Source organism: Hoplias malabaricus, chromosome 2, assembly GCF_029633855.1.
Source record: "Hoplias malabaricus isolate fHopMal1 chromosome 2, fHopMal1.hap1, whole genome shotgun sequence".
NCBI lineage: Eukaryota > Metazoa > Chordata > Actinopteri > Characiformes > Erythrinidae > Hoplias > Hoplias malabaricus.
The window spans coordinates 55,291,060-55,313,526 of NC_089801.1; the positions used below are offsets into that span (position 1 = coordinate 55,291,060).

The 22,467-nt window shown below is 40.8% G+C and overlaps 1 protein-coding gene across 2 annotated transcripts in view; it reads right to left on the reverse strand.

Moving 5' to 3' along the window:
• LOC136686489 (3',5'-cyclic-AMP phosphodiesterase 4C-like) overlaps positions 1-22,467 on the reverse strand; it is a 33,351-nt gene that overhangs the window by 2,860 nt on the left and 8,024 nt on the right. For both annotated transcript variants that reach the window (XM_066660302.1, XM_066660301.1), the window contains exons 9-17: positions 21,959-22,071; positions 18,436-18,529; positions 15,717-15,871; positions 14,436-14,534; positions 8,659-8,823; positions 5,266-5,365; positions 4,924-5,078; positions 4,303-4,425; positions 1,252-1,434 (exon numbers count right to left, since the gene is read on the reverse strand). In XM_066660302.1, coding sequence (XP_066516399.1) covers positions 1,252-1,434; positions 4,303-4,425; positions 4,924-5,078; positions 5,266-5,365; positions 8,659-8,823; positions 14,436-14,534; positions 15,717-15,871; positions 18,436-18,529; positions 21,959-22,071 — 1,187 coding nt within the window. The remainder of the gene's footprint in view (positions 1-1,251; positions 1,435-4,302; positions 4,426-4,923; positions 5,079-5,265; positions 5,366-8,658; positions 8,824-14,435; positions 14,535-15,716; positions 15,872-18,435; positions 18,530-21,958; positions 22,072-22,467) is intronic.

A 22,467-nucleotide genomic window follows, 5' to 3' on the forward strand; every position in this document is an offset into this window, starting at 1 on the left:
AAATAACAGTCAGGAAGCTGACAGGATTTTCAGAAACAAGCACAGCTAGTTCAGTTACTATGGTAACAGCTTTACTCAACTGAGACAATTAAATTGACTGATGCGCTAGAGGGACATGAGAGGATGCTGTGGTCAGTTCTCTAAAGAGAGTGAAAGGGACATGAGAGCATAGCGCAGTGAGTTCACTAGAGAGAGTGAGACAGACTTGAGAGGATGAGGTCAGTTCTCTAGAGAAAGCGAGAGGGACATGAGAGGAAGTTTTCAGTTGTCTAGAGAGAGTGAGAGGGACATGAGAGAATGGAATAACGAGTTCACGAGAGACTGAGAGGGACATTAGAGGATGGTGTAGTGAGTTCACTAGAGAACGAAAGAGGGACATGAGATGACATTGTGATCAGTCTCTAGAGAGAGTGAGAGGGACATGAGAGAACGTTGTGGTCAGTTCTCTAGAGAGAGCGAGAGGGACATGACAATATGTTGTGGTCAGCTCTCGAGAAAGTGAGAGGGACCTGAGAGGAAGTTATGGTCATTTCTCTAGAGAAAGCGAGAGGGGCATTGAAGGATGTTGTGGTCAGTCCTCTACAGAGAGTGACAGGGAGAGGACACTGTGGTGAGTTCTCTAGAGAAAGCTAGAGGGGCATGAGAAGACGATGTGGTCAGGTCTCTAGAGAGACTTAAACAGACATGAGAGGACGTTGTGGTGAGTTCTCCAGAGAAAGCGAGAGGTATATGAGAGAGAGCGAGAAGGACACAAGAGCAAGAATGTGGTGAGTTCACTACAGAGGGAGAGGGATGTGAGAGTGAGGATGGTGTAGTGAATTAACTAGAGAGAGTAAGATGGATGTGAGAGCGAGGGCGGTGTGGTGCGTTCTTTAGAGAAAGTGAGAGGGACGCTAGAAGCTCTCTGTTCTACACTCATCTATTGCAAATCAATTTATACATGTTTTTCTTTGGACAGCAACAAGATGATTGAAACAGTTCCTCTAGTCTGATCTAGCTAAGGTCTAGACCATAGTAATACACTTTAGTCTGGATAAGGACCCTAGCTTTGTGGTGTCAGGTTTAATGGTGAATTATATTCTGAATGTTTCTGAAATGAGACAAGACTGTGATCTTACTGTGAAGTACAAGAGAACAGCTTGTGTAACAACATTAATCACAGTGTAAGGCTGCAGATGGTGCAGGACATCCAGTGAAGGTGAGGAAACAGAAACAAATTCTGGTGTGACTTCTGAAGTGTTTGTGAGTCACCTGACTCTTCTCGACAGAGGCAGTGTGTTTATCACACATAGCGCTGATCTCCATCCCTCGCTCTCTCTCTCTGTCGCCCTGTCTAAAAAACTCTTCCATTATTCTCTCCGTCCACTGCTTATACAGTACCAGGGGCTTGGTGGGGTTACTCAGATCAGCGCAATGCATCATGGTCTTCAGCACCTGCACATCACAAACAACACTGTTAAAAATTAGCTTTAGTGATGATGATGAAGATTTTAACACCCATAGATTGCTCCCAGCTATCTGGAGATTTAACATCTATAATGCCAGGATCAGACTACACAAATCTGACCCAATTTTGGCCCAATTTTGCCGTATCCGACAAATTTCCAGAATCTGAACCGAATATGAGCGTTGGGGGCAAGTAACAGTCATGTAGTTTGATACGTCACCACAACATAAAAAGTGCAGCATGTTAAGACTTTTTTGCATCATTTTGCCTTGTCTGACATATCCTACAGCATGGTCCTTCATGATCACCAATAGAGCACTGTCTGGCGCGCATATGTAATCACAGAGAAGCAAAAGAGGGAGGCTGCTGCTGCAGCTGTCAGGTGGAAAAACAAAACTGAGAAAATGCTCTTGACATGTAACACATTACCTCCAGTTCTCTTTGCAGGAGACAGTCTATTCTCTCCTCCTTAAAACACACAGGAACGGGTCCACAATTGTCTTTTCTTCTTCTTTTTTGGAACACCTCCAGGAGCACACACAGAGCTTCTGTAGCCAAGATTGACAGTTTCTTGACCCACCTCACAGAGAAACTCTCAACTCATACAATGACGTGAATGAAGAATGGTCCGTGTCAAATGTGTAGTGTTGCCAGTCTCCCAGCCAAGACACGGCACAAATTTATAGCGCTAATCTAACATAGTGAACGTCATGAAAGACAAAAATATTGTGTAGTCTGATCCAGGCATAGACATAAGTTATGTGATGATTTAACACCTTTAACACTCATACAGACCTGTTATCTGAAGATGTAACACCTATAACACTCACACATTCATTCATTCATTCATTGTCTGAAACCGCTTATCCAATTCAGAGTCGCAGTGGGTGTGGAGCCTACCTGGAATCACTGGGTGTACGGCAGGAACACACCCTGGAGGGGGTGTCAGTCATTCACAGGGCGATACATACTCACACACTCACACATACAGACACTTTTGAGTTGCTAATCCACCTACCAACATTTGTTTTTGGACTTTGGGAGGAAACACCCAGAGGAAACCCACACGGACACATGGAGAACACACCACACTTCTCACAGTCAGTCACACTCATAATGACCAGTTATCTGAAGATGTAACATTTATCAAAAGATTTAACACCTATAACACTCATAATGACCATTTTTCAAAAGAACACTTATGACACTCATAAATTTAATGAGTAGATTTAGGAGCATAAGTTCATAATTTCACGAAAATGTCTCCAGTAAAGAAACATTAATGGAAATTTTATGAATATAGAATTATGGAATCTGATGAAGGAGAGGGACCATGCATTAAAAACTTCATTGAAGTCTAAATTGTATACTGATATTTATGAGATCACGGAATAGGGTTGTAAAAGAATTGAGAACGGCCAAAGCAAACTTTTTTATTAGTATCATTCAAGAGGTTAGAGAGCATATTAGTAAATTAACTTGTGTTAATACCCATGGATCATCAAAACAGTTAAATGCTAAAACTGAATGGTAGCATGGAACAATATCCGAAGGAAATTGCCGAAGATTTTAATCGACATTTTTTTGTTCAGTTGCGGAGATTGCACACTGTTTTGCGCCAATAGATGACAGAGTGTTAGTGGATGTTTCTAAATATATGTTTTGTCTTAGTAATATCTCAAAGTGTGTAGTAATTAGGATAATTAATTCTCTTAATACTACTAAGGCTAAAGATTACTATGGGATGGATTCTGTAATGCTTGTGAAAAAAAAAAGTGTTTAAGGATAAAAGATCACTGAGCACGGAAGCTGCTATGATGTATGTAAGTGCTATGATTATTTCTCATTTTACATACTGTTTGACTGATCACAGGCTAACAAATCTACAGTGAAGCTACTTTAAATTTTATATAAACATACTCTTAATGTTCTAGATCAGAAACCCAGTAGTTTTCATAGCTGTCAAATTTTAAGGAAGTACAAAATTTTGAGTTGGGTTAACTTAATCAAATATTTTAATCTTTGTCTTATTTTTAAGATATTACATAACACAGCTCCTCCCACATTTAAGACTTTTACTATTAGAGGAGACTGTATTATCCATATCCGAAGAAGTGCCTATAGTCAGTCAGCATTCTCTGTAGCAGCATCTAAAGATGGAATTTACTGCCGGTTAAATGTAATACTTTGAATAAATTGAATTTTTACTAAACAGTTGAAGTTATGGTTTGTTACTAAACATGTATGTGAACATTAGAAATACTTATAATTATACTTATAATTTCTGTTGTATGCTATCTTTTATGGTGTAGTGTTGCTATTGCTGGTGGTTGTGTGAGTTGTATGTAGACTGTTTGTTTTTGTTACTATTGTTTGTATGTAACAATGTTGAACTGTTATGTGATTGTATACTTTTAGTATGTAACACCTATAACTGTCATAAAGACCAGTTATCAGAAGATTTAACACTTAAAACACTCATAAAGACCAGTTATCAGAAGATGTAACCCCTATAACCCTTATAAAGACCAGTTATCTGAAGACGTAACACCTATAACACACATAAAGCCCAGTTATCTGAAGATGTAACACCTATAACCCTTATAAAGACCAGTTATCTGAAGATGTAACACCTATGACACTCATAAAGACCAGTTATCTGAAGATGTAAGACCTATAACACACATAAAGCCCAGTTGTCTGAAGATTTAACATTTATAACACTCATATGTACCAGTTATCAGGAGCTTTAAAACCTATAACACTCATAAAGACCAAAATAATAAAGACAAAAAAACTTTTACATAGGGTGTAAATGCAGACCCATTAGCTTTAGCTATAATCCTTGTCCAGACCTGAATACGCTCAGTGTAGTGATCCAGCAGCAGAACTCCAGAACTTGTCACTTTCTTTGTCTCCACCATCGTCTTCAGATCCGCTAGCAGCGTCATGTGCTTGGACATATCTGTGGCCAACACCTGCACAGGAGAGACAGCTCACATGCTCAAAATCCCCACAGACATTAGCATATAAACCTCTTTAATATTCATTGTCAAAATTTACTGATAATTAGTTTATACTAACACTGAAGAGAAAAAGTTAAACTTGCAGTAATTACCAAAATAAAGAATTAAGGAGTTTAGCCATTCACTCACAACACCACATCATTGGGAGCTTTGGCGGAGGTAGCCATCATGGTTAGCATTAGCATTTTCCTTTAACTGTAAAGAGTTCTTGGGTATGGGAAAGGCACTATATAAGTGTAACTTATTATCACTATTATTATTAGGGCTAGGAATACTAACCTACTAATACTACTAATACTAATTTCTGTGAGTTATGTACGTAACTGTGTATGTGAGTTGAGTATGAGTAGTGTGTATGAGTTCTGTTTGAGTTAGGGTTAGTTTGTGTGTGTGTGTGTGTGTGTGTGTGAGAGAGAGAGAGAGAGAGAGAGATTGAGAGAGACTCTGTACCATGTCTATGGCGAGTTTGCGGAGGCTCTGTCTCTGTCTCTTGCTGAGGTTCTGGAAGATGTCGCAGTTCTCTTGGTGCAGGAGCTTAAAGCCAACAGCCAAGTGATGGTTCTCCAACACAGACTCATCATTATACATCAGAGCCAATTCAGAGTCTGAGAGAGACAGAGAGAGAAAGTCAGAAAGCAGAGAAAGAACAGAGGATGAGCAGAGAGAGAGAGAGAGAGAGAGAGAGAGAGAGAGAGAGAGAAAGAGAAAACAGAGAGAGAGAGTGAGAAAACAGATTTTGAGAAAATAAAGAGAGTATGAACCCCAATTCTGAGGGAAACATGATGATCTTACTGGTGTTAATGAGGAACTGGTTGGAAACTCCAGGATGATCAACATCATGAATTGCAGCAGCAAAGAGAGCAGCTACAATCTCAAGATCCGTAAAAACAGCCTGAGAGAGAGAAAGCAGATGTAAAAAAAAAAGTTATAGTTATTCACACAGAGATCATACATACGCTTCAGTAATCATCTTATTTCACTCCTGTGTTGTTGTAGTGTGTAAGAGACTTAAGACACATGCCCCATATTCCTCTGACTCAGCAAAGTTTCTGGTGTAAGTTCCTAATTACCATGGCTACTGCGGGTTGTTTTGCTTGCTCAGAGTGTGGCATGTTTAGTTAACACCCTTTCCTCGTCTAGCGATAATGATAGTGGATGTGTTTGTGCTAAGTACCAGCTAGTTTGCTCTCTGGTAGATAAGTTGGACCAGTTAGAAATGTGCGTCAGGGGCTTATTATTATTAAGGCATAAACAACGAGATTCATTTCTAGCAACTCCAGGTGCCTTAGGGAGAGTCAGCACCCACTCGACTCCAGCGTTAGTGGGTTTCTGTCTCACAGAAACATGGGTTGGACCAAATGAATATTCAGCACTAAATGAAGCCACTCCAGTAGACTATAATTACGTACATATCTCAAGATTATCAGGCAAAGGAGGTGAAGTATGTGTAATTTTACCAAATATCCCTAGATATCAGTCATAAATTATGTGACACTTTCACTTCTTTTGAGATTCTTTCCACCATTATTACAATTTCAGTCACAAAAAATAAATTTACAGACCACCAGGGCCCTACTCAGCATTTCTAAAAGAATTCGGTGATTTTGCTGCAAACCCAGCTATGTGTAATGATAAAGTTCTATCCTATTTGAGAAGGCAGATGACCAACTAAAAAACAATTACTTCATATATTAGCCATAATATATTTACATCATTTTTATATTCTATAAAGCATTCAATAAAACCATCTACCACCCTACAATTATTCTAAAGCAAGACTTGGAATTCTTTAAGGCTCCATAGGACCATTTAGGACCATTATTATTTACATTATACATGTTACCTTTAGGCACATTAACTTTCACTGTAATGCAGCCGACACGCAATTGTACATGTCAGCCAAGCCCAACAAATACAGATTAAAGAAAATAGAGGACTGTGCAAAAGATGTAAAAGGCTGGATGTTGCATAACTTCCTCCTTCTAAGGAGTAACAAAACAGAGGTTCTGCTTCTCGGTCCAAAAGTGGCAAGAAATAAATGATCAGATTTAATTTTAAATCTTGCGTACTTTCCAGGTAAACCTGGTTCAGCAGCAAAAAATCTTGCCGTCATAATCGAAAAGATTTATCATTTGTTCAGCACATAGGCAGTATCACTAGGTACTTTTAACATCTCTGCAATATTGCCAGGGTAAGAAATACCTTTTCCATGCATGTGTCAGGATTGCGGACTGATGGAGGCGGACGCACACGCTAAACACAGTGAACTTTAGTAATGCGAACTATAACAAAACAGAGACAGACTGACTTGGGCAAAAGCAAAACGAGTAACAGATGAAACAGATAAGGAAACAAACTGAAACAAGGAATAACAGAAACAGACAGACTTGCTACAATGACGGTGGAAATGACATTAAATGAATCTAAGACAGACAGACTTGGAAACCATGAAACGCAACAGTACAAATGACTGACAAACAGGAGTGACACAAGGAAACTTAAATACATCTCACAGACAAGACACACCTGAAACAGATAACAAGGACGGCGGACAAGGAGGCGGAACAAAGGCGGGACATGGGCGGAGACATGGACAACAAAAAACAGAGCCATGTGCCGAGAGAGCACATGGCGGGGAAAACAGACATGACAGGACAAGGGTGTGACAGCATGACCCAGAAATATTAGAACATGCCTTTATTACTTAAAGGCTTGACTATTGTAATGCACTACTGTCAGGATGCATCGGCAGAAATTTAAGGAAACTTCTACTAGTTCAAAATGCTGCAGCCAGGGTCCTGACTAAAACTAGAAAATTTTAACATATTAGTTCTGTTCTTTCATCATTAATTCATTCATTCTCTGAAACCGCTTATCCAATTCAGGGTCCGGAGCCTACCTGGAATCATTGGCCACAAGGCGGGAACACACCCTGGAGGGGGGCACCAGTACTTCACAGGGCAACACACACACATACATTCAGTCACACACTCACACCTATTTGACACTGACATTTTCAACTCGCCAATCCACCTATCAACGTGTGTTTTTGGACCGTGGGAGGAAACTGGAGCACCCGGAGGAAACCCACGCGGACATGGTAAGAACACACCAAACTCCTCATAGACACTCCTTCCAGAAAATTTTCAGGACTCGGACGTAATCTCAATCTTCAAATCTAGGCTAAAAACGTATTTTTTTCAGATTAGCGTTTGGTAGTTAATGCTCCCCCATAGATAAAGGTGGCAGACCCAAGGGTCTATGGACACAGGGAATTATAGTAAACTGAGATGCTGGTGTCATCCCAAAGCTTCAAGCGATCACTCAGGTTTGTTGACGGTGGAGCGGAGGGATGCCAGTGTTTCAGGTTGCTCCCACATCTGTGTGTCTTTCTGGTCCTCTCCTTTTAGTTAAAGCTGTCATAGTTAGCTCTGCCAGAGTCATTAGCCACACTCTGAAATGGTCTAGAAAACTATAAACTACCAGGACAACAGATTTTAACAACATACAGTCACAGTTACACCATCACCACAGCTAAAATTACCAGCACAACAGAGTTTAACAACATACAGTTATGGCTACACCGTCACCACAGCTAAAATTACCAGGACAACAATGTTGAACTACATACAGTCACAGGTACACCATCATCACAGCAAAAAGTATCAGAGGAACACACCTTGGGAGGAACCAAGACTCACAAAGAGTCCTGGTTCCTCCCAAGGTGTGTTCCTCTGGTACTTTTTGCTGTGGTGATGGTGTAGCTGTGACTGTATGTTGATAAACTCTGTTGTTTTTGTGGTGATGGTGTAAGTGTGACTGTATGTTGTTAAATTTTGTTGTCTTTGTGATGTCAGTGTTGTTAAACACTGTTGTCCTGGTAGTTTTGGCTGTGGTGGTGATGTAGCTGTGACTGTATGTATTTCAACATTGTTGTCCTGGTAATTGTAGCTATGGTGACGGTGTAGCCATAACTGTATGTTGTTAAACTCTGTTGTCCTGGTAGTTTTAGTTGTGGTGACCATGTATGTGTGATTAAATTTTGTTAAAGATTGTTGTGCTGAGATTCAGTGTCACTGTGCAAATGAGACTTTACGCCATTAAGTGCAGTTGTCCTGATTCTTTTGACAGTGTTGGTGGTGTAGAAGATGTACGGGTGGCTGTGGTGGAGTAGAGAAGACTCACATCGAGAGCAGGTGTGGACAGCAGACAGTGGATGCTCTGAGTTACGTCAGCGGCATGGAGACTGTTGTGATAAGCTACATCAGCATGGTAATGATCCTCCAATGTCATTACATACGACACAAATGAATCCACGGGAATTCGAAAAGTCTTCAACAGATCTCTCTCCTACACACACACACACACACACACACACACATGCACACACAGAAAACACAAAATAATCAGATCAGTAAAAACATAAGGTAAAAGTGACATGAAAAGTTGAAGGGTGATGTCTCACAGGTAAGTGTAAAGAGCGCATTTTCATTGTTTAACATTTACAACCCACCAGTGCCCTACTCAGAATCTCTAAAATAATTCAGTGATTTCACTGCAAAACTAGCTGTGTGCAATGATAAAGTTTTAATTGTAGGAGATTTCAATATCCTCTTTGAAAACGCAGATGACCCACTAAAAAATACATTTACTTCAATCTTAGACTCTGTTGGTATTACTTAAAATGTAACAGGGCCTACACACTACTGTAGTCACACTTTAGATTTAGTTTTGACACTAACAGAGGTCAGGATGCACCAGCAGAAATTTAAGTAAACTTCAACAAGTTCAAAATGCTGCCAGGGTCCTCACTAAAACTATCCATCCATTATCTGTAACCCTTATCCAGTTCAGGGTCGTGGTGGGTCCAGAGCCTACCTGGAATCATTGGGCGCAAGGCAGGAATACACCCTGGAAGGGGGGCAGGGCAACACACACATTCGGTCACTTTTGAGTCGCCAATCAAACTACCAACGTGTGTTTTTGGACTGTGGGAGGAAACCGAAGCCCCCGGAGGAAACCCACGCAGACACACCAACTCCTCACAGACAGTCACCCAGAGCAGGAATCGAACCCACAACCTCCAGATCCCTGGAGCTGTGTGACTGTGACACTACCTGCTGCGCCACCGTACCGCCCTTCACTAAAGCTAGAAAAATTAAACATATCGGCTGCCTGATAAATTCTGTCTTGATTACAAAATTCTGTTATTGACATATAAAGGCCTACATGGGCTCTCTCCTGAATACCTTCAAGATATTATGTCCTATTATGAGCCTCCATAATTACTCAGATCACAGAGCAATTAAGATTTTTAGTAGTTCTCAGAATTCATAAGGCCTCAGCTGGGGAAGAGCTTTTTACAAACCGGATTCCAAATAAATTGGGACACTAAACAAATTGTGAATAAAAACTGATGTGGAGGTGCCAACATCTAATATTATACTCAGAATAGAACACAAATCACAGATCAAACGTTTTTAACTGAGAGAATGTATCATTTTAAAGGACAAAAATGTTGTTTCAAAATTTCATGGTGTAAACAAATCCCAAAAAAGTTGGGACAAGGTCATTTTTTACCACTGTGTGGCATCCCCCCTTCTTCTTACAACACTCAACAGACGTCTGGGGACAGAGGAGACCAGTTTCTCAAGTTTAGAAATAGAAATGCTCTCCCATTCATGTCGAATACAGGCCTCTAACTGTTCAATCGTCTTGGGCCTTCTTTGTCGCACCTTCATCTTTATGATGCACCAAATGTTCTCTATAGGTGAAAGATCTGGACTGCGGGCTGGCCATTTCAGTACCCAGATCCTTCTCCTATGTAGCCATGATGTTATGATTGCTGCAGAATGTGGTCTGGCATTATCTTGTTGAAAAATGCAAGGTCTTCCCCGAAAGAGATGACGTCTAGATGGGAGCATATGTTGTTCTAGAACCTGAACATAGTTTTCTGCATTAATGGTGCCTTTCCAGACATGCAAGCTGCCCATGCCACAAGCACTCATGCAACCCCATACCATCAGTGATACAGGCTTCTGAACGGAGCATTGATAACAACTTGGGTTATCCTTGTCCTCTCTAGTCCGGATGACATGGCGTTCCAGTGTTCCATAAAGAACTTCAAGTCGTGACTCATCTGACCACAGAACAGTCTTCCATTTTGCCACACTCCATTTTAAAAGACCCCTGGCCCAGTGCAAACGTCTGAGCTTGTGGAGCTTGCTTAGAAATGGCTCCCTCTTTGCACTGTAGAGTTTCAGCTGGCAACGGCCGATGGCACGGTGGATTGTGTTCACTGACAATGCTTTCTGGAAGTATTCCTGAGCCCATTCTGTTATTTCCTTGACAGTGGCGTTCCTGTTTGAGGTGCAGTGACATTTAAGGGATTTAAGAGATCACGAGCATCCAGTAGAGTTTTAGGGCCTTGACCCTTACGCACAGCAATTGTTCCAGATTCTCTGAATCTTTTGATGATGTTATGCACGGTTGATGATGATAACTTAAAAGTCTTTGCTATTTTACGCTGGGTAACACCATTCTGGTATTGCTGCACTATCTTTCTGTGCAACAATGGTAGAATTGGTGATCCTCTTACCATCTTGGCTTCAGAAAGACACTGGCACTCTGAGAAGCTGTCATGTTGTCAACTAGTGTAAATTGGTTTTCCAGCTGTTCATTATATTTCCTTTTTCCAGCCACTTATTGCTACTTGTCCCAACTTTTTTGGGATTTGTTTATACTGAATATAAATTTTCAGTATATTTCAGTATATATATACTGAGTATAAATTTTCAGAAATTTTGAATCAACATATTTTTCTTTTAAAATGTTACATTTACTCAGAATAAACTTTTGATCTGTCATCTATGTTCTATTACGAATTAAATATTGACATTTGCCATCTCCATATCATCACATTCAGTTTTTATTCACAATTTGTTTAGTGTCCCAACTTTTTTGGAATCCGGTTTGTATTATAAAGCCCCCCAACTCTGTAATGATCGTCCAGAAAATGTTCAGGACTCAGACACAATCTCAGTCTTCAAATCAAGGTTAATGCTCCCACTTAGATAAAGGTGTCAGATCTAGGGGTCTGTGGACACAAGGAATTAGGTGTGGTTTTGGGTTAGCTCAAGGTATGAATTGCAGGGGGTGGCCTATCTAGCAAGACATATACGGAGGAGATGTCAATATCAAGACTCTGTGCTTGTGGGTTCTGACTAGGATTTGTTTTTCTACTAGTAAGACAGGCTTGGATTTTGTGTTTACTTTGGCTTAGATTTGTTAGTTACTAGGCTGTAACTATCATCACACTCATCATAAACAGCTGCTTGTCTTCTGGTCAAGTTCCATCTGCCTTCAAATCTCCCAGGGTGGTTCACTCTGGACTCCTCTGACTTCAGTAACTACAGACCAGTATCACTCCTTCCTTTCCTCTAAAATTCTTGAACATGCAGTCTATAATGAACTGTCCCTCTTTCTCATCCAGAACCAGCCCCAGGACCCCAAAAATCTGGCTTCAAACTGGCACACTCAACCTAAGCTGCCCTTGTAGCAATAACTGAGAAACTTCAGGCAGCTAAATCAGCCAAACTGTCATTGGTTCTGATTCTTCTGGACCTTTCTGCAGCTTTTGATACGGTCAACCACAAGATCATCCTGTTGGTCCTCAGCAACCTTGGAATCACTGGCTTGGCATGGAAATAGTTTGAGTCTTATCTGAAGGATCGCTCTTACCAGGAAACATGAAATGGATCTACATCCACTCCACGCAGGCTCTCCACTGGTGTCCTTCAAGGCTCTGTGCTAGGTCCTCTTCTCTTTTCACTATATACCCGTTTTGTTGTTGATATAATTACTTCTCGTGGTTGCTCTTATCACTGTTATACTGATGACACTCAACTAATACTTTCCTTCCCACCTTCTGACACTCGCATTTCATCATGTGTGACTGACATTTCTTCTTGGATGACAGCTCATAACCTGAAGCTCACTCCTAGCAAGACTGAGCTGCTGTTAATCCCTGAAACCATTGGTCCTCACCAAGTTCATGCTATCTTATTTGAGAACTCCTTGATTGCTCCTTCTGAAGATACAAGATGCCTTGGGGTGGTTCTGGATGGCCAGTTATCGTTTGCAACCCATATCATGAACCTGACTTGGTCATGCAGATTTCTACTGTACAACACCCAACAAATTCGACCCTTTCTTTCTCAGGAAGCTGCCCAGGTGCTAATCCAGTCTCTAGTCATTTCTATCCTTGACTACTGCAACTCGCTCCTGGCTGGTCTTCCTCTGCGGACCATCAGGCCCCTTCAGCTGATCCAGAATGCCGCTGCATGACTTGTTTTCAATCTTCCTAAGTTCACCCACATCACTCCACTGCTACACTCTCTTCATTGGCTCCCTGTAGCTGCCCGCATCAGGTTTAAAACTCTCATGCCTGCCTACAAAGCCAAGAATGGACAAACTCCTCCTTACCATATGGCTTTGGTCAAGAGTCGGGTTGCACCTCGAGCACTTTGAGCTTCAAGTACAGCTCTACTTGACCCGCCATCCACTAAGACACATGGAAGACTAGCATCAAGACTCTTCTCAGTCCTGATGCCCAAATGGTGGAATGAACTTCTACTAGCTGTGCAAATGGATTGGATTCTCTCGCTGTCTTCAAACATGGACTGAAGACCCATCTCTTCATGACCCACTTAAATGAGCACTAATCTAAGTGTGCACCATAACAGACTGTATTGCACTTACACATTTTACATTTTGTTTTTTCTAGATATTGTACTGACTAGATGGATTTATTATGCTTTGTTCTTTCTAGGTATGGCACTGACTAGATACTGTGTAAGTTTAGTTCTTTCTAGGTATTAGAACTGGCCCTTGTTTTGGCAGTGTCTGAGCTCAAGGGGAGACAGGACTCAAACTTATTTGTACTAGCTAAGATAAACATTCAGTTTGAATACTAAGCACTTTTGTGAGTAGCTCTGGATAAGAGCATCTGCTAAATGCTGTAAATGGAATTATAGTAAACTGAGACGCTGGTGCTGTCATACTATGGAAATGTTCACATTCTCTGCTTTACATACACCCAAACAGATCAAAATTAATTCCATCCTTCTACCTTTTTCTGAGTAAACTACCGCACGCCTGTCTGGCTGGACACTGATGGATGATTGTCAAGCTCCTGCTCCACACTTCAGACCAGCTGCCCATGCTCTAACCACCAATTTCCTTGGAGCTGCCTCCCTACACTGAAGTTTTCATTGACTCCTATTATTACCAGGAGATTGACCAGAGAAAGGTAGGTCCCCCCTTGTGAGCCTTGGTTCCTCTCAAGGTTTTTTCCTGAGGGAGGCTCTGAGGGAGTTTTTCCTTGCCTCTGTTGCCCCTGGCCTCGCTCACCTGGGGGATTTTACATTTCATGTTAAAATTGAAATGTCTTTGAAATGTCTCTGTCTTTACTGGAATTCTGTGGAGCTGCTTTGTGACAACATCAGTTGTAAAAAGTGCTATACAAATATATTTGATTTAATTTGATTTGGTTATAAATGAGGATAGTGTCACTGTGTGTTTATGCTTTTTTGGGGTCACTTCACCATGAACAGAGGAGGGTGAAAGATTTTTTGGAGCTAGTAGACAAGGTCCCACCAGTATAAAGATCTGTGCAGCCAGAACAAGCCAATAAATCAGGTTTTTACTTTGTGAATTATTGAAACACTACAACCAATTGATGAAGGTTTCGTATTATATTACTGGTATAAAAAAATTTGGTATTTTGATCTCTTTGTGTTCACAGAAATAGGAGCCGGGTCTTGTATGATTGGATGTGCCCTGGGGAATTGCCAAGAAGACAGCAGCATGAACAGACCACTCTAAATAGATTGTGTTGTGGTGACTGCTTAGAGGTGAATGTTGACAGATCACAGGTGAGCAGATGACTGTGGGATACTCACCCGGAAAATAGAGAACATGATGCAGCTGAGTGGCCTGTTATTGGAGAGTTCAGCAACTCTGAAAATATTAAACTTCCACTTATTCAGATCCTCCATCATCTGCAGTGAGAGAGAGACAAAGACACCCAAAGCCAAATGGAAACACAGACAGGAAGACAGACAGAGAAACACAGAGAGAGAGACAGATAGAGACAGAGAGAGAGAGACAGAGACAGAGAGAGAGAGAGAGAGAGAGAGAGAGAGAGAGAGAGAGAAACAAACAGAAATGCAGACAGAGAAAGACAGACATAGAGAGAGACAGGCAGAGAAAAACAGATGGGGAGAGAAAAAGAGAGCAAGAGAGACAGACAGACATACAGAGAAACAAACAGAAATGCAGATAGAGTGACAGACAGGCAGAAAAAAACAGAGACAGACAGATAGAAAGGCAGAGAGACAGACAGAGAAACAAACAATTAGAGAGAAATACCGACAAACAGATAAGAAACAGTGACAGACAGAGCATTAGGAATTACACACTACAGAATCATTACAATCATGTAAACATCAATCACATCACCACGAAATATAATCACAAACATCATCACAAAATATAATCACAAACATTGCCACAAAATGTAATCATAAACATCGCCATGAAATATAATCATATACACCACAAAACATAATCACAAATATCACCATGAAATATAATCACAAATATCACTATGATATATAATCACAAACAACACCACGAAATATAATCATATGCAACACCAGGAAATATAATCACAAACATCACCACCGAATATAAGAACAAACATCACCACAAAATGTAATCACAAACATCATCACAAAATATAATCACAAACATTGCCACAAAATGTAATCATAAACATCGCCATGAAATATAATCATATACACCACAAAACATAATCACAAATATCACCATGAAATATAATCACAAATATCACTATGATATATAATCACAAACAACACCAGGAAATATAATCATATGCAACACCAGGAAATATAATCACAAACATCACCACCGAATATAAGAACAAACATCACCACAAAATGTAATCACAAACAACGCCACAAAATATAATCACAAATATTGCCATGAAATATAATCACAACAACACCATGAAATATAATAACAAACATCACCATGAAATATAATCACAAACAACATCATAAAATATAATCATACAATATCACCATAAAATATTACTAGAAAAATCAACATATAGTATCAATACACAATATTATATTTTATTGTGTGTGTGTGTGTGCTACCTGTGCAAGTGTGTCCTCATGTTCAGTTTTAACTCCGAACCTTGGTGTTGGGGTATCATGGGTGTGTGTGTGAGACAGTTTGCGGACTCCACTGATGTGACTCATTGGCTTCTCCTTCAGTGTCGGAGAGGGGATCTCCACCTCATTCTGCTGATCTGGATACACACACACACAAACACACATGTATGCATTATACACTGTATGCATGTACATGTGGGAGCCAGTGTCTCCTCTGAACTGAAGGTATCAACCTTCAGCAACAGACTCTACTCTTCTGGGAGGACTTTAGACACTGGAACATATCTGATGATGTTCAGTCTCATAATTCAAATCAAATCAGATTTATTTGTATAGTGTTTTTTAAAACTGATGTTGTCACAAAGCAGCTTCACAGAATTCTGGTAAGACAAAGTTTTGAGATAAAATGTAAAAATCTCCAGGTGAGCAAGCCTTAATTATCAGTAAGTGTCAGTGGGAGATGTTGGTGATTACTTCTGGATCACACTCACCACTCCAGCTAATCCTAGAGGAACTACAGAGAAGACACAGCCCAGTGCTCAAATGCTTTAAAATCCTGTGGCAGACACTGGGCTTGGTGAAATTAGACTCCTGTGGACATCCTCTAGAATGTTCCATGCTGTTGGTGAATGACTTTCTATCTAACCAGAAACAAGAGAACCAAGCACAATCATTCCTGTCCTCATGTCACTGTACTGGCTGCCGACTGAACACAGGAATGATTTGCCTTAACACTTACTCCCCTGGAGTCTGAATTGCTGTGGCAGGAAAAAAAATGAAATTTTACCAAAAAACTTAAATACCCTAATAAACACTCACCAGAAACCATGAACATTCTACTTTTCAATCACTCAGTAAAACAAAATATATGTTTAGGCTGTTTGGAGAGAGGATTAAGTAACAAGGCATATTTCAGTTGTTTTTTCAGGAGACATAAATGTTGCCACACCTTGGATTTAGAGTTTTTCTCAATTGCCAAGACACGTTTCCTGAAACCATGCATCCATTTCTCCAAACAGTAAACACAAAACCCAGTTCATACACTAAATTCACAAAACATCTGATTCTTCCGGGAGAGTTACGGTGTGGAGAAGCCCCAAAGAAGCGTACCACCCAGACTGTTGCATACCCAGAGTGAAGCATGGGGGTGGATCAGTGATGGTTTGGGCTGCTATATCATGGCATTCCCTTGGCCCAATACTTGTGCTAGTTGGGCGCGTCATTGCCAAGGACAGAAGTGCATACAGTATCTACTCTAGTGCAGCATTATATCGATGTGCTGGGTCAGGCCACAGGACTTGACCTACATCACAGGCCACATTCTCCCTGGCCAGGCAGCATGGGAAATAACTTCTAGTATGTCGGATCCATGTTTGTCCTGCATCCACCCCTATGTCATTACAGGCCAGTTCCATGGACTGCAAGAGATTTTCCCTGGTTTAGGGTTGCTGGTCATAAACTTTCCAACATCATGAAGAGAAGAACTCCTCTGTTGGGTTGAGGAAATGGGAGAATGGTGGAAGAAAAACATTTAGGATATCTTGGTTGATACTGAACCACTGTCTGACCTGGATGGGACGGTGAAAACTCACATTGTTCTACACATTGACATGGACAGGATGTCCTGTCTGTTCATGTTTCTGCTGCTCACGCCCTAACACAATATCTCAAAGATCACTCATAAAAGCCAAGACATGTTGAGTGTTGTATGGCCCTGATGTGGCGAACCCCATGATTGCTGATGGAAGCACATAACATGACATTGCCACCACGCTGGCCAGGGACTGCAGCAATGGCTCATTGGCCAATCACGTTCCTGCCTCTCCTCCTCCTTTTGGCGAGATTGGACCCAGCTTCATCCATATAAATATATTCATGTGGACGGTCTGAGGAATCCAGGTGAAACATTCTCTGCTGTATTTCACGCAGTATGATTACACTTGTCTTTGAAGGACCATGTCAACAATGAGAGTTCAATATAGACATCCACCCCCGATGTGGTAGTCTTGCGATTCTACAAAAGAACATGGCGTTACAAAATATTACATGCAGCACTAAGCCTACAAATGTCTTAGGAAAATCATGTAATGAAAACCATTTTTTACAGATCTGAACTGAGTCATACTGTAAACGAAATGAATAAAGCAATTACCTGTTCTCCTCTCTGAATGTTCGGACTATGGTGGACACTGTGAATCTACTCAGGTGGAGCTGAACTCGAAGTCCTGCTTTCCTCATAGTCAATCCATGGACAAGAACGTGGTCAATGATGGTAGTCCATATTTCATCATTCTTCGTCTCGTCCCTCCTCTTCTTCCACCTCTTCTACCTCTTCCCCTTACTCTGCCTCTCTGTTTCTATCTACAGTGAAACTTCTACGACCGGGACCCTTGTACTGGCTTATATTGGTTTCTTCACATCATTTGTCACATGTGTGATCATTTTAGAGTGGCCGTGTTTACGTTGTGACATCGGTGCTTTATTTGAGTTGCACTTTTGCTACCTGTGCCTAGCATTATGCAACCCACGTGCATCACAGTGCAAAATGTGTTTTAGTGGGTGAAAATATGTTTGCAAATTGTGTCTTAATAGGTGAAATGTGCTTATGGTTCTGCCAAATGGGTGACAATTTCAATATATGGGTTTAAGACACTGAGAAGAGGATGAAAGCTAAACAGGTTGAAAATGAAGAGTATCTCACCCAGGAAGGTGCTGGAGATGTATTCAGACACCTGGTTACCAGAGCGACTCATTTCAGACAGGTGAGACAACTCCCGGTTCAACATCCTTTTAAACTAAACAGAGAGAGATAGAGAGAGACAGGCCTAAGGAAGAGCAGTGAGACAGGTCAGTCACAGGATCATGATATTGTATCTAGAACTGTGAGGAATTTTGGGCTAATTGTGGACAGTAAAAACAAAGAGTGAAGTTTCTAAACCAATTCAATGTTGTGTCTGGGCGCCCTCAGGAGACTTCAATTTCTTCATTCATTCATTCATTCATTCATTCATTCAATGTCTCTAACCCTATTCTAGTTCAGGGTCATGGTGTGTCTGGAGCATACATGGAATCATGGGTGCAGGGCGCCACACACTCACACATTTAATCACACACTCACATATTCACACCTAAGGACACTTTTGGGTAGCTGATTCTTGTTGTTTTCTATGAAAAGGCCCTGCAGGCCCTTTCCTTTGCCTGGTGCACACATTTAAACAAAAACAAAGAACATTTTTCAATAATAAATTTGTTGATATTTTTCCTATACTGGGCAAGAGTGCAGCAACCCAGCCTTCTGATATGTTGTTTGGTGGTCCCAGATGACTTGGCAGTCAAAGGAGCGAAGTTGGTAAACCCCCCCAAACATCCCACTCTCAAAATAGTTCCATTCAAATTCATATATGGGTTTTGGACACCCTTTAGAAGGGTTAGAATGACCCCAAATTTTAATATCTTTGTCATGGACACCCCACAATACTGTGTGTGTCATGGATTACGCGTAGAGTGTTGCTTTCTATTAAAAATACCTGAAATCATTCCTTTGCTTTTTGCACGTTTGAATGAAAACAGAAGCCTAAGTGACAGTTAGAGAGCACATTTCAGGAAATAATTAAATTTTTTTGCTATACTGGGCAAGTGTGCAGTGACTCTGCCTTCTGATATGTTGTTCAGAGGTCCCAGATGAGTTGTTAGTCGAAGCAGCTAAGTCGGCAGACCCCCCCAAACTCAGTTTCTGGATATCCCACTCCCAATATATTCCTACTGAAATTCCTATATGGGATTTGGACACCCTTTAGAAGGGTTCAAAAGACCCCAAAATTGTATATGTTTATCATGGACACCCCATGAGACAAATGGTGTAAGCCTAGGGTGTTGTTTTCTATTAAAAATCCCTGAAAACTTTCCTTTGTTTTGTGCACACGTTTGAATGAAAACATTTTTGAGGAATAAATTTGCAGTGACCCAGCCTTCCGATATGTTGTCCGGGGGTCCCAGATGACCCAGCAGTCGAAGCAGCGAAGTCAGCAGACCTCCTCAAACTCTGTTTTTCCGGACATCCCACTCCCAAAATGTTTGACATAAGAGATAAATATATTGCTAGTGGGATCGCAATTCATATATTTAGACACTTCCAATTAGTAATCGACCGATATGGGTTTTTTGATAGCCAATGCCAATGCTGATTTTTAGACAGCAGCAGTGGCCGATGGCCAATATTCCTCAGGCAGTTAGAGGAAGTAGAGGCATTATCATGATTTTTTTTTTACAGAAAACCCTTCAAATTTGTAAAAGAAACAATTTAGAGGTCCTGAAATATATATGAAGTTGTCAAAAGCTTATGAAAACCACAAAAAAATGTAGGCGATTGGCTTATTTTTGAAAAAAACAAATGTTAGTGACTATAAACTGAAGAGTTCATGAGTCCCATTACATTTTTCTTTTTATTTATTTATAAATTGTGTCTCCAGGGGTCTACTTTCCACAGGTAAAATTTGGAGTTGATACCTCCTACTAATTTGAAATTATTCAAGCTGAAGCAGACAGTGGACAAATGGCCTCTCCAAGTGTCTCTTTAGACCCCAAGCTCTCCATAAGGAAAATGCTTACTTTTACTGCAAAAATATATCTTGTCTAGACCTAATGTCAACATCTGTGTCAACAATGTGTTTTTCTTTACTCTCTATGAGAAACCCATCTCCTGTCCCTCACCAAGTGGCCATTTACCCCTCACCAAACAGTAAAAACCTTAGTTATGGTGTGTTTTATTCTGCTGTACCGAGTTTATTTCTGATGTTTACACTTGTTTCTCACCGAGTACAGTGTTCCTTTAAATGACTGACGTGTTAAAAGGCGAGAGCTGCACTCTGATTAGCTGTAGAGCAAGGCAAACTCCCCCACACCCCCTGCTGCATTTAAATGTCCTCATTGGGGGAAATGTAACTTGTAAAAGACATCTAAGCTTTGAAACATGTTTATTGACTTGATCATTGTTTGTGGAGCTTGTGGCTGCCAAACAGAACAGTCTGAGTCTCTCTCGCAGTGTCTGTGTCTGTTAGGTGCTGAAAACATATGCGCTCTGCTGCGTGTTTGTCCCTCCTCCTTGGGTGCCCATCACCATAACTCTGCCCCTGATTGGTCTACAGACTTGATTGACATGTCATTGGAAAGCTGAGAGCCTAAGCTACGCGGCAGTAGTGTGACATGGGTCCACGGGGATCATAATTTAATGGTGTACTATTTTATTCTGATTTTTTTTTTCGGCCAGCACACTTGACACAAACATGAGGATTACTCACGAATGGTTTGACGGAGAGACTCAGATTTAGTCTCGTTTTGAAGGGGACTATTTAAGGTAAGTGCTGCTGTGCTAACTTTGTGTGTGAGCCACTTGTAGGCTCTTCAGGCTTCGAGAAGCAGCGGTTTTGTCATTGATGAGGAAGAAACCTCTAAAATATTTTAAAATCTTAAAAGCTGTACTGTCACTAATATTTTTTCATAATTTCCAATAACAGCAAAAATACTTATTTATCAGTGGGATTATATATAAAATGATTACATCAATGAAAATCAGTGACTTTAAGCTTAAATTTGGTACATTAACTGTCGACTTTTGACCTGTAGTAGTACCTGAGATATACTGATGGATAAAACAATGAGTGATTTTTTTTATAGGCACTGCCGACCAATGAGTGAAATAAGAGGCTAAATAATGCTGGGTTTCTAGGTTACAACTATCAACTCAGTCGTTTATGATGCAGAAATACATGGGAGAGGCTGAGAAACACAAGGGTGGGTCTGAGAAACACAAGGAGGGTCTGAGAAATACGGGAGGTGCTGAGAAACATAAGGAGGGTCTGAGAAACACAGGGTTGGTTTGAGAAACATGGACGGGGTTGAGAATCATGGGAGAAGCTGAGACAACAAGAAATCATTAGTCTGGGAAAGAAGGGATAGAGACATATTTTAATGACGTAGATTGGAAGATGATATTCTAGTGATAAAGGTGGAATTGTTTATTGTCCGATTGCTTGCTGTTTTAGTAATTATTTGTTTGTATGTTTGCGCAGGACCAGCACCCCCTCAAGGGTGTGATCCCACCTTGGGCCCAGTGATTCCAAGTAGACTCCAGACCCACTGCAGCCCTGAACCGGATAAGGGTTGCAGAAAATGAATGAAAATATTAATGAATGTTTGATGTTTTGATGGAGGGATGGATTGTTTACCTTACTGGAGGCCATGTCACTGACGGATCGGTGAGTCTGGATTGTCTCTAACTGATCTAAACACCAGTCCAGTTCAGCCAGCGTCTCAATGGTTAACTGCTGATACTGATGATCTACAACACAAACACATACACACATACACTTGCTAAGCATATACTGTTCAACATGTGTGCAGAACACTGTAATTAACACAGTTAGAATCTTTCTCATATTTTCCCCCTTGTTTCCAGGTATTCACCCTTAGCATCAAGGATTGGGGGCTAAGATACACAGTGGGAGCAGCCAGGACAAGTATGTAGGAGCTAAGATACAGGGGGAGGAGCTAGGACATGCAAGAGGAGGAGCAAAGGTAGATGAGAAGTGGACCCAATACACACAGTGGAGGGCTTAAGAGAAAAGATGAGGACATAGAGGAGATGCACATTGGAAAAGGCTAAAAACAGTGGGAGGAGCTGAGGAACACAGGGGGAGGTGAGTAGGAAAGAATGATGATAATTGAAAGAAAGGAA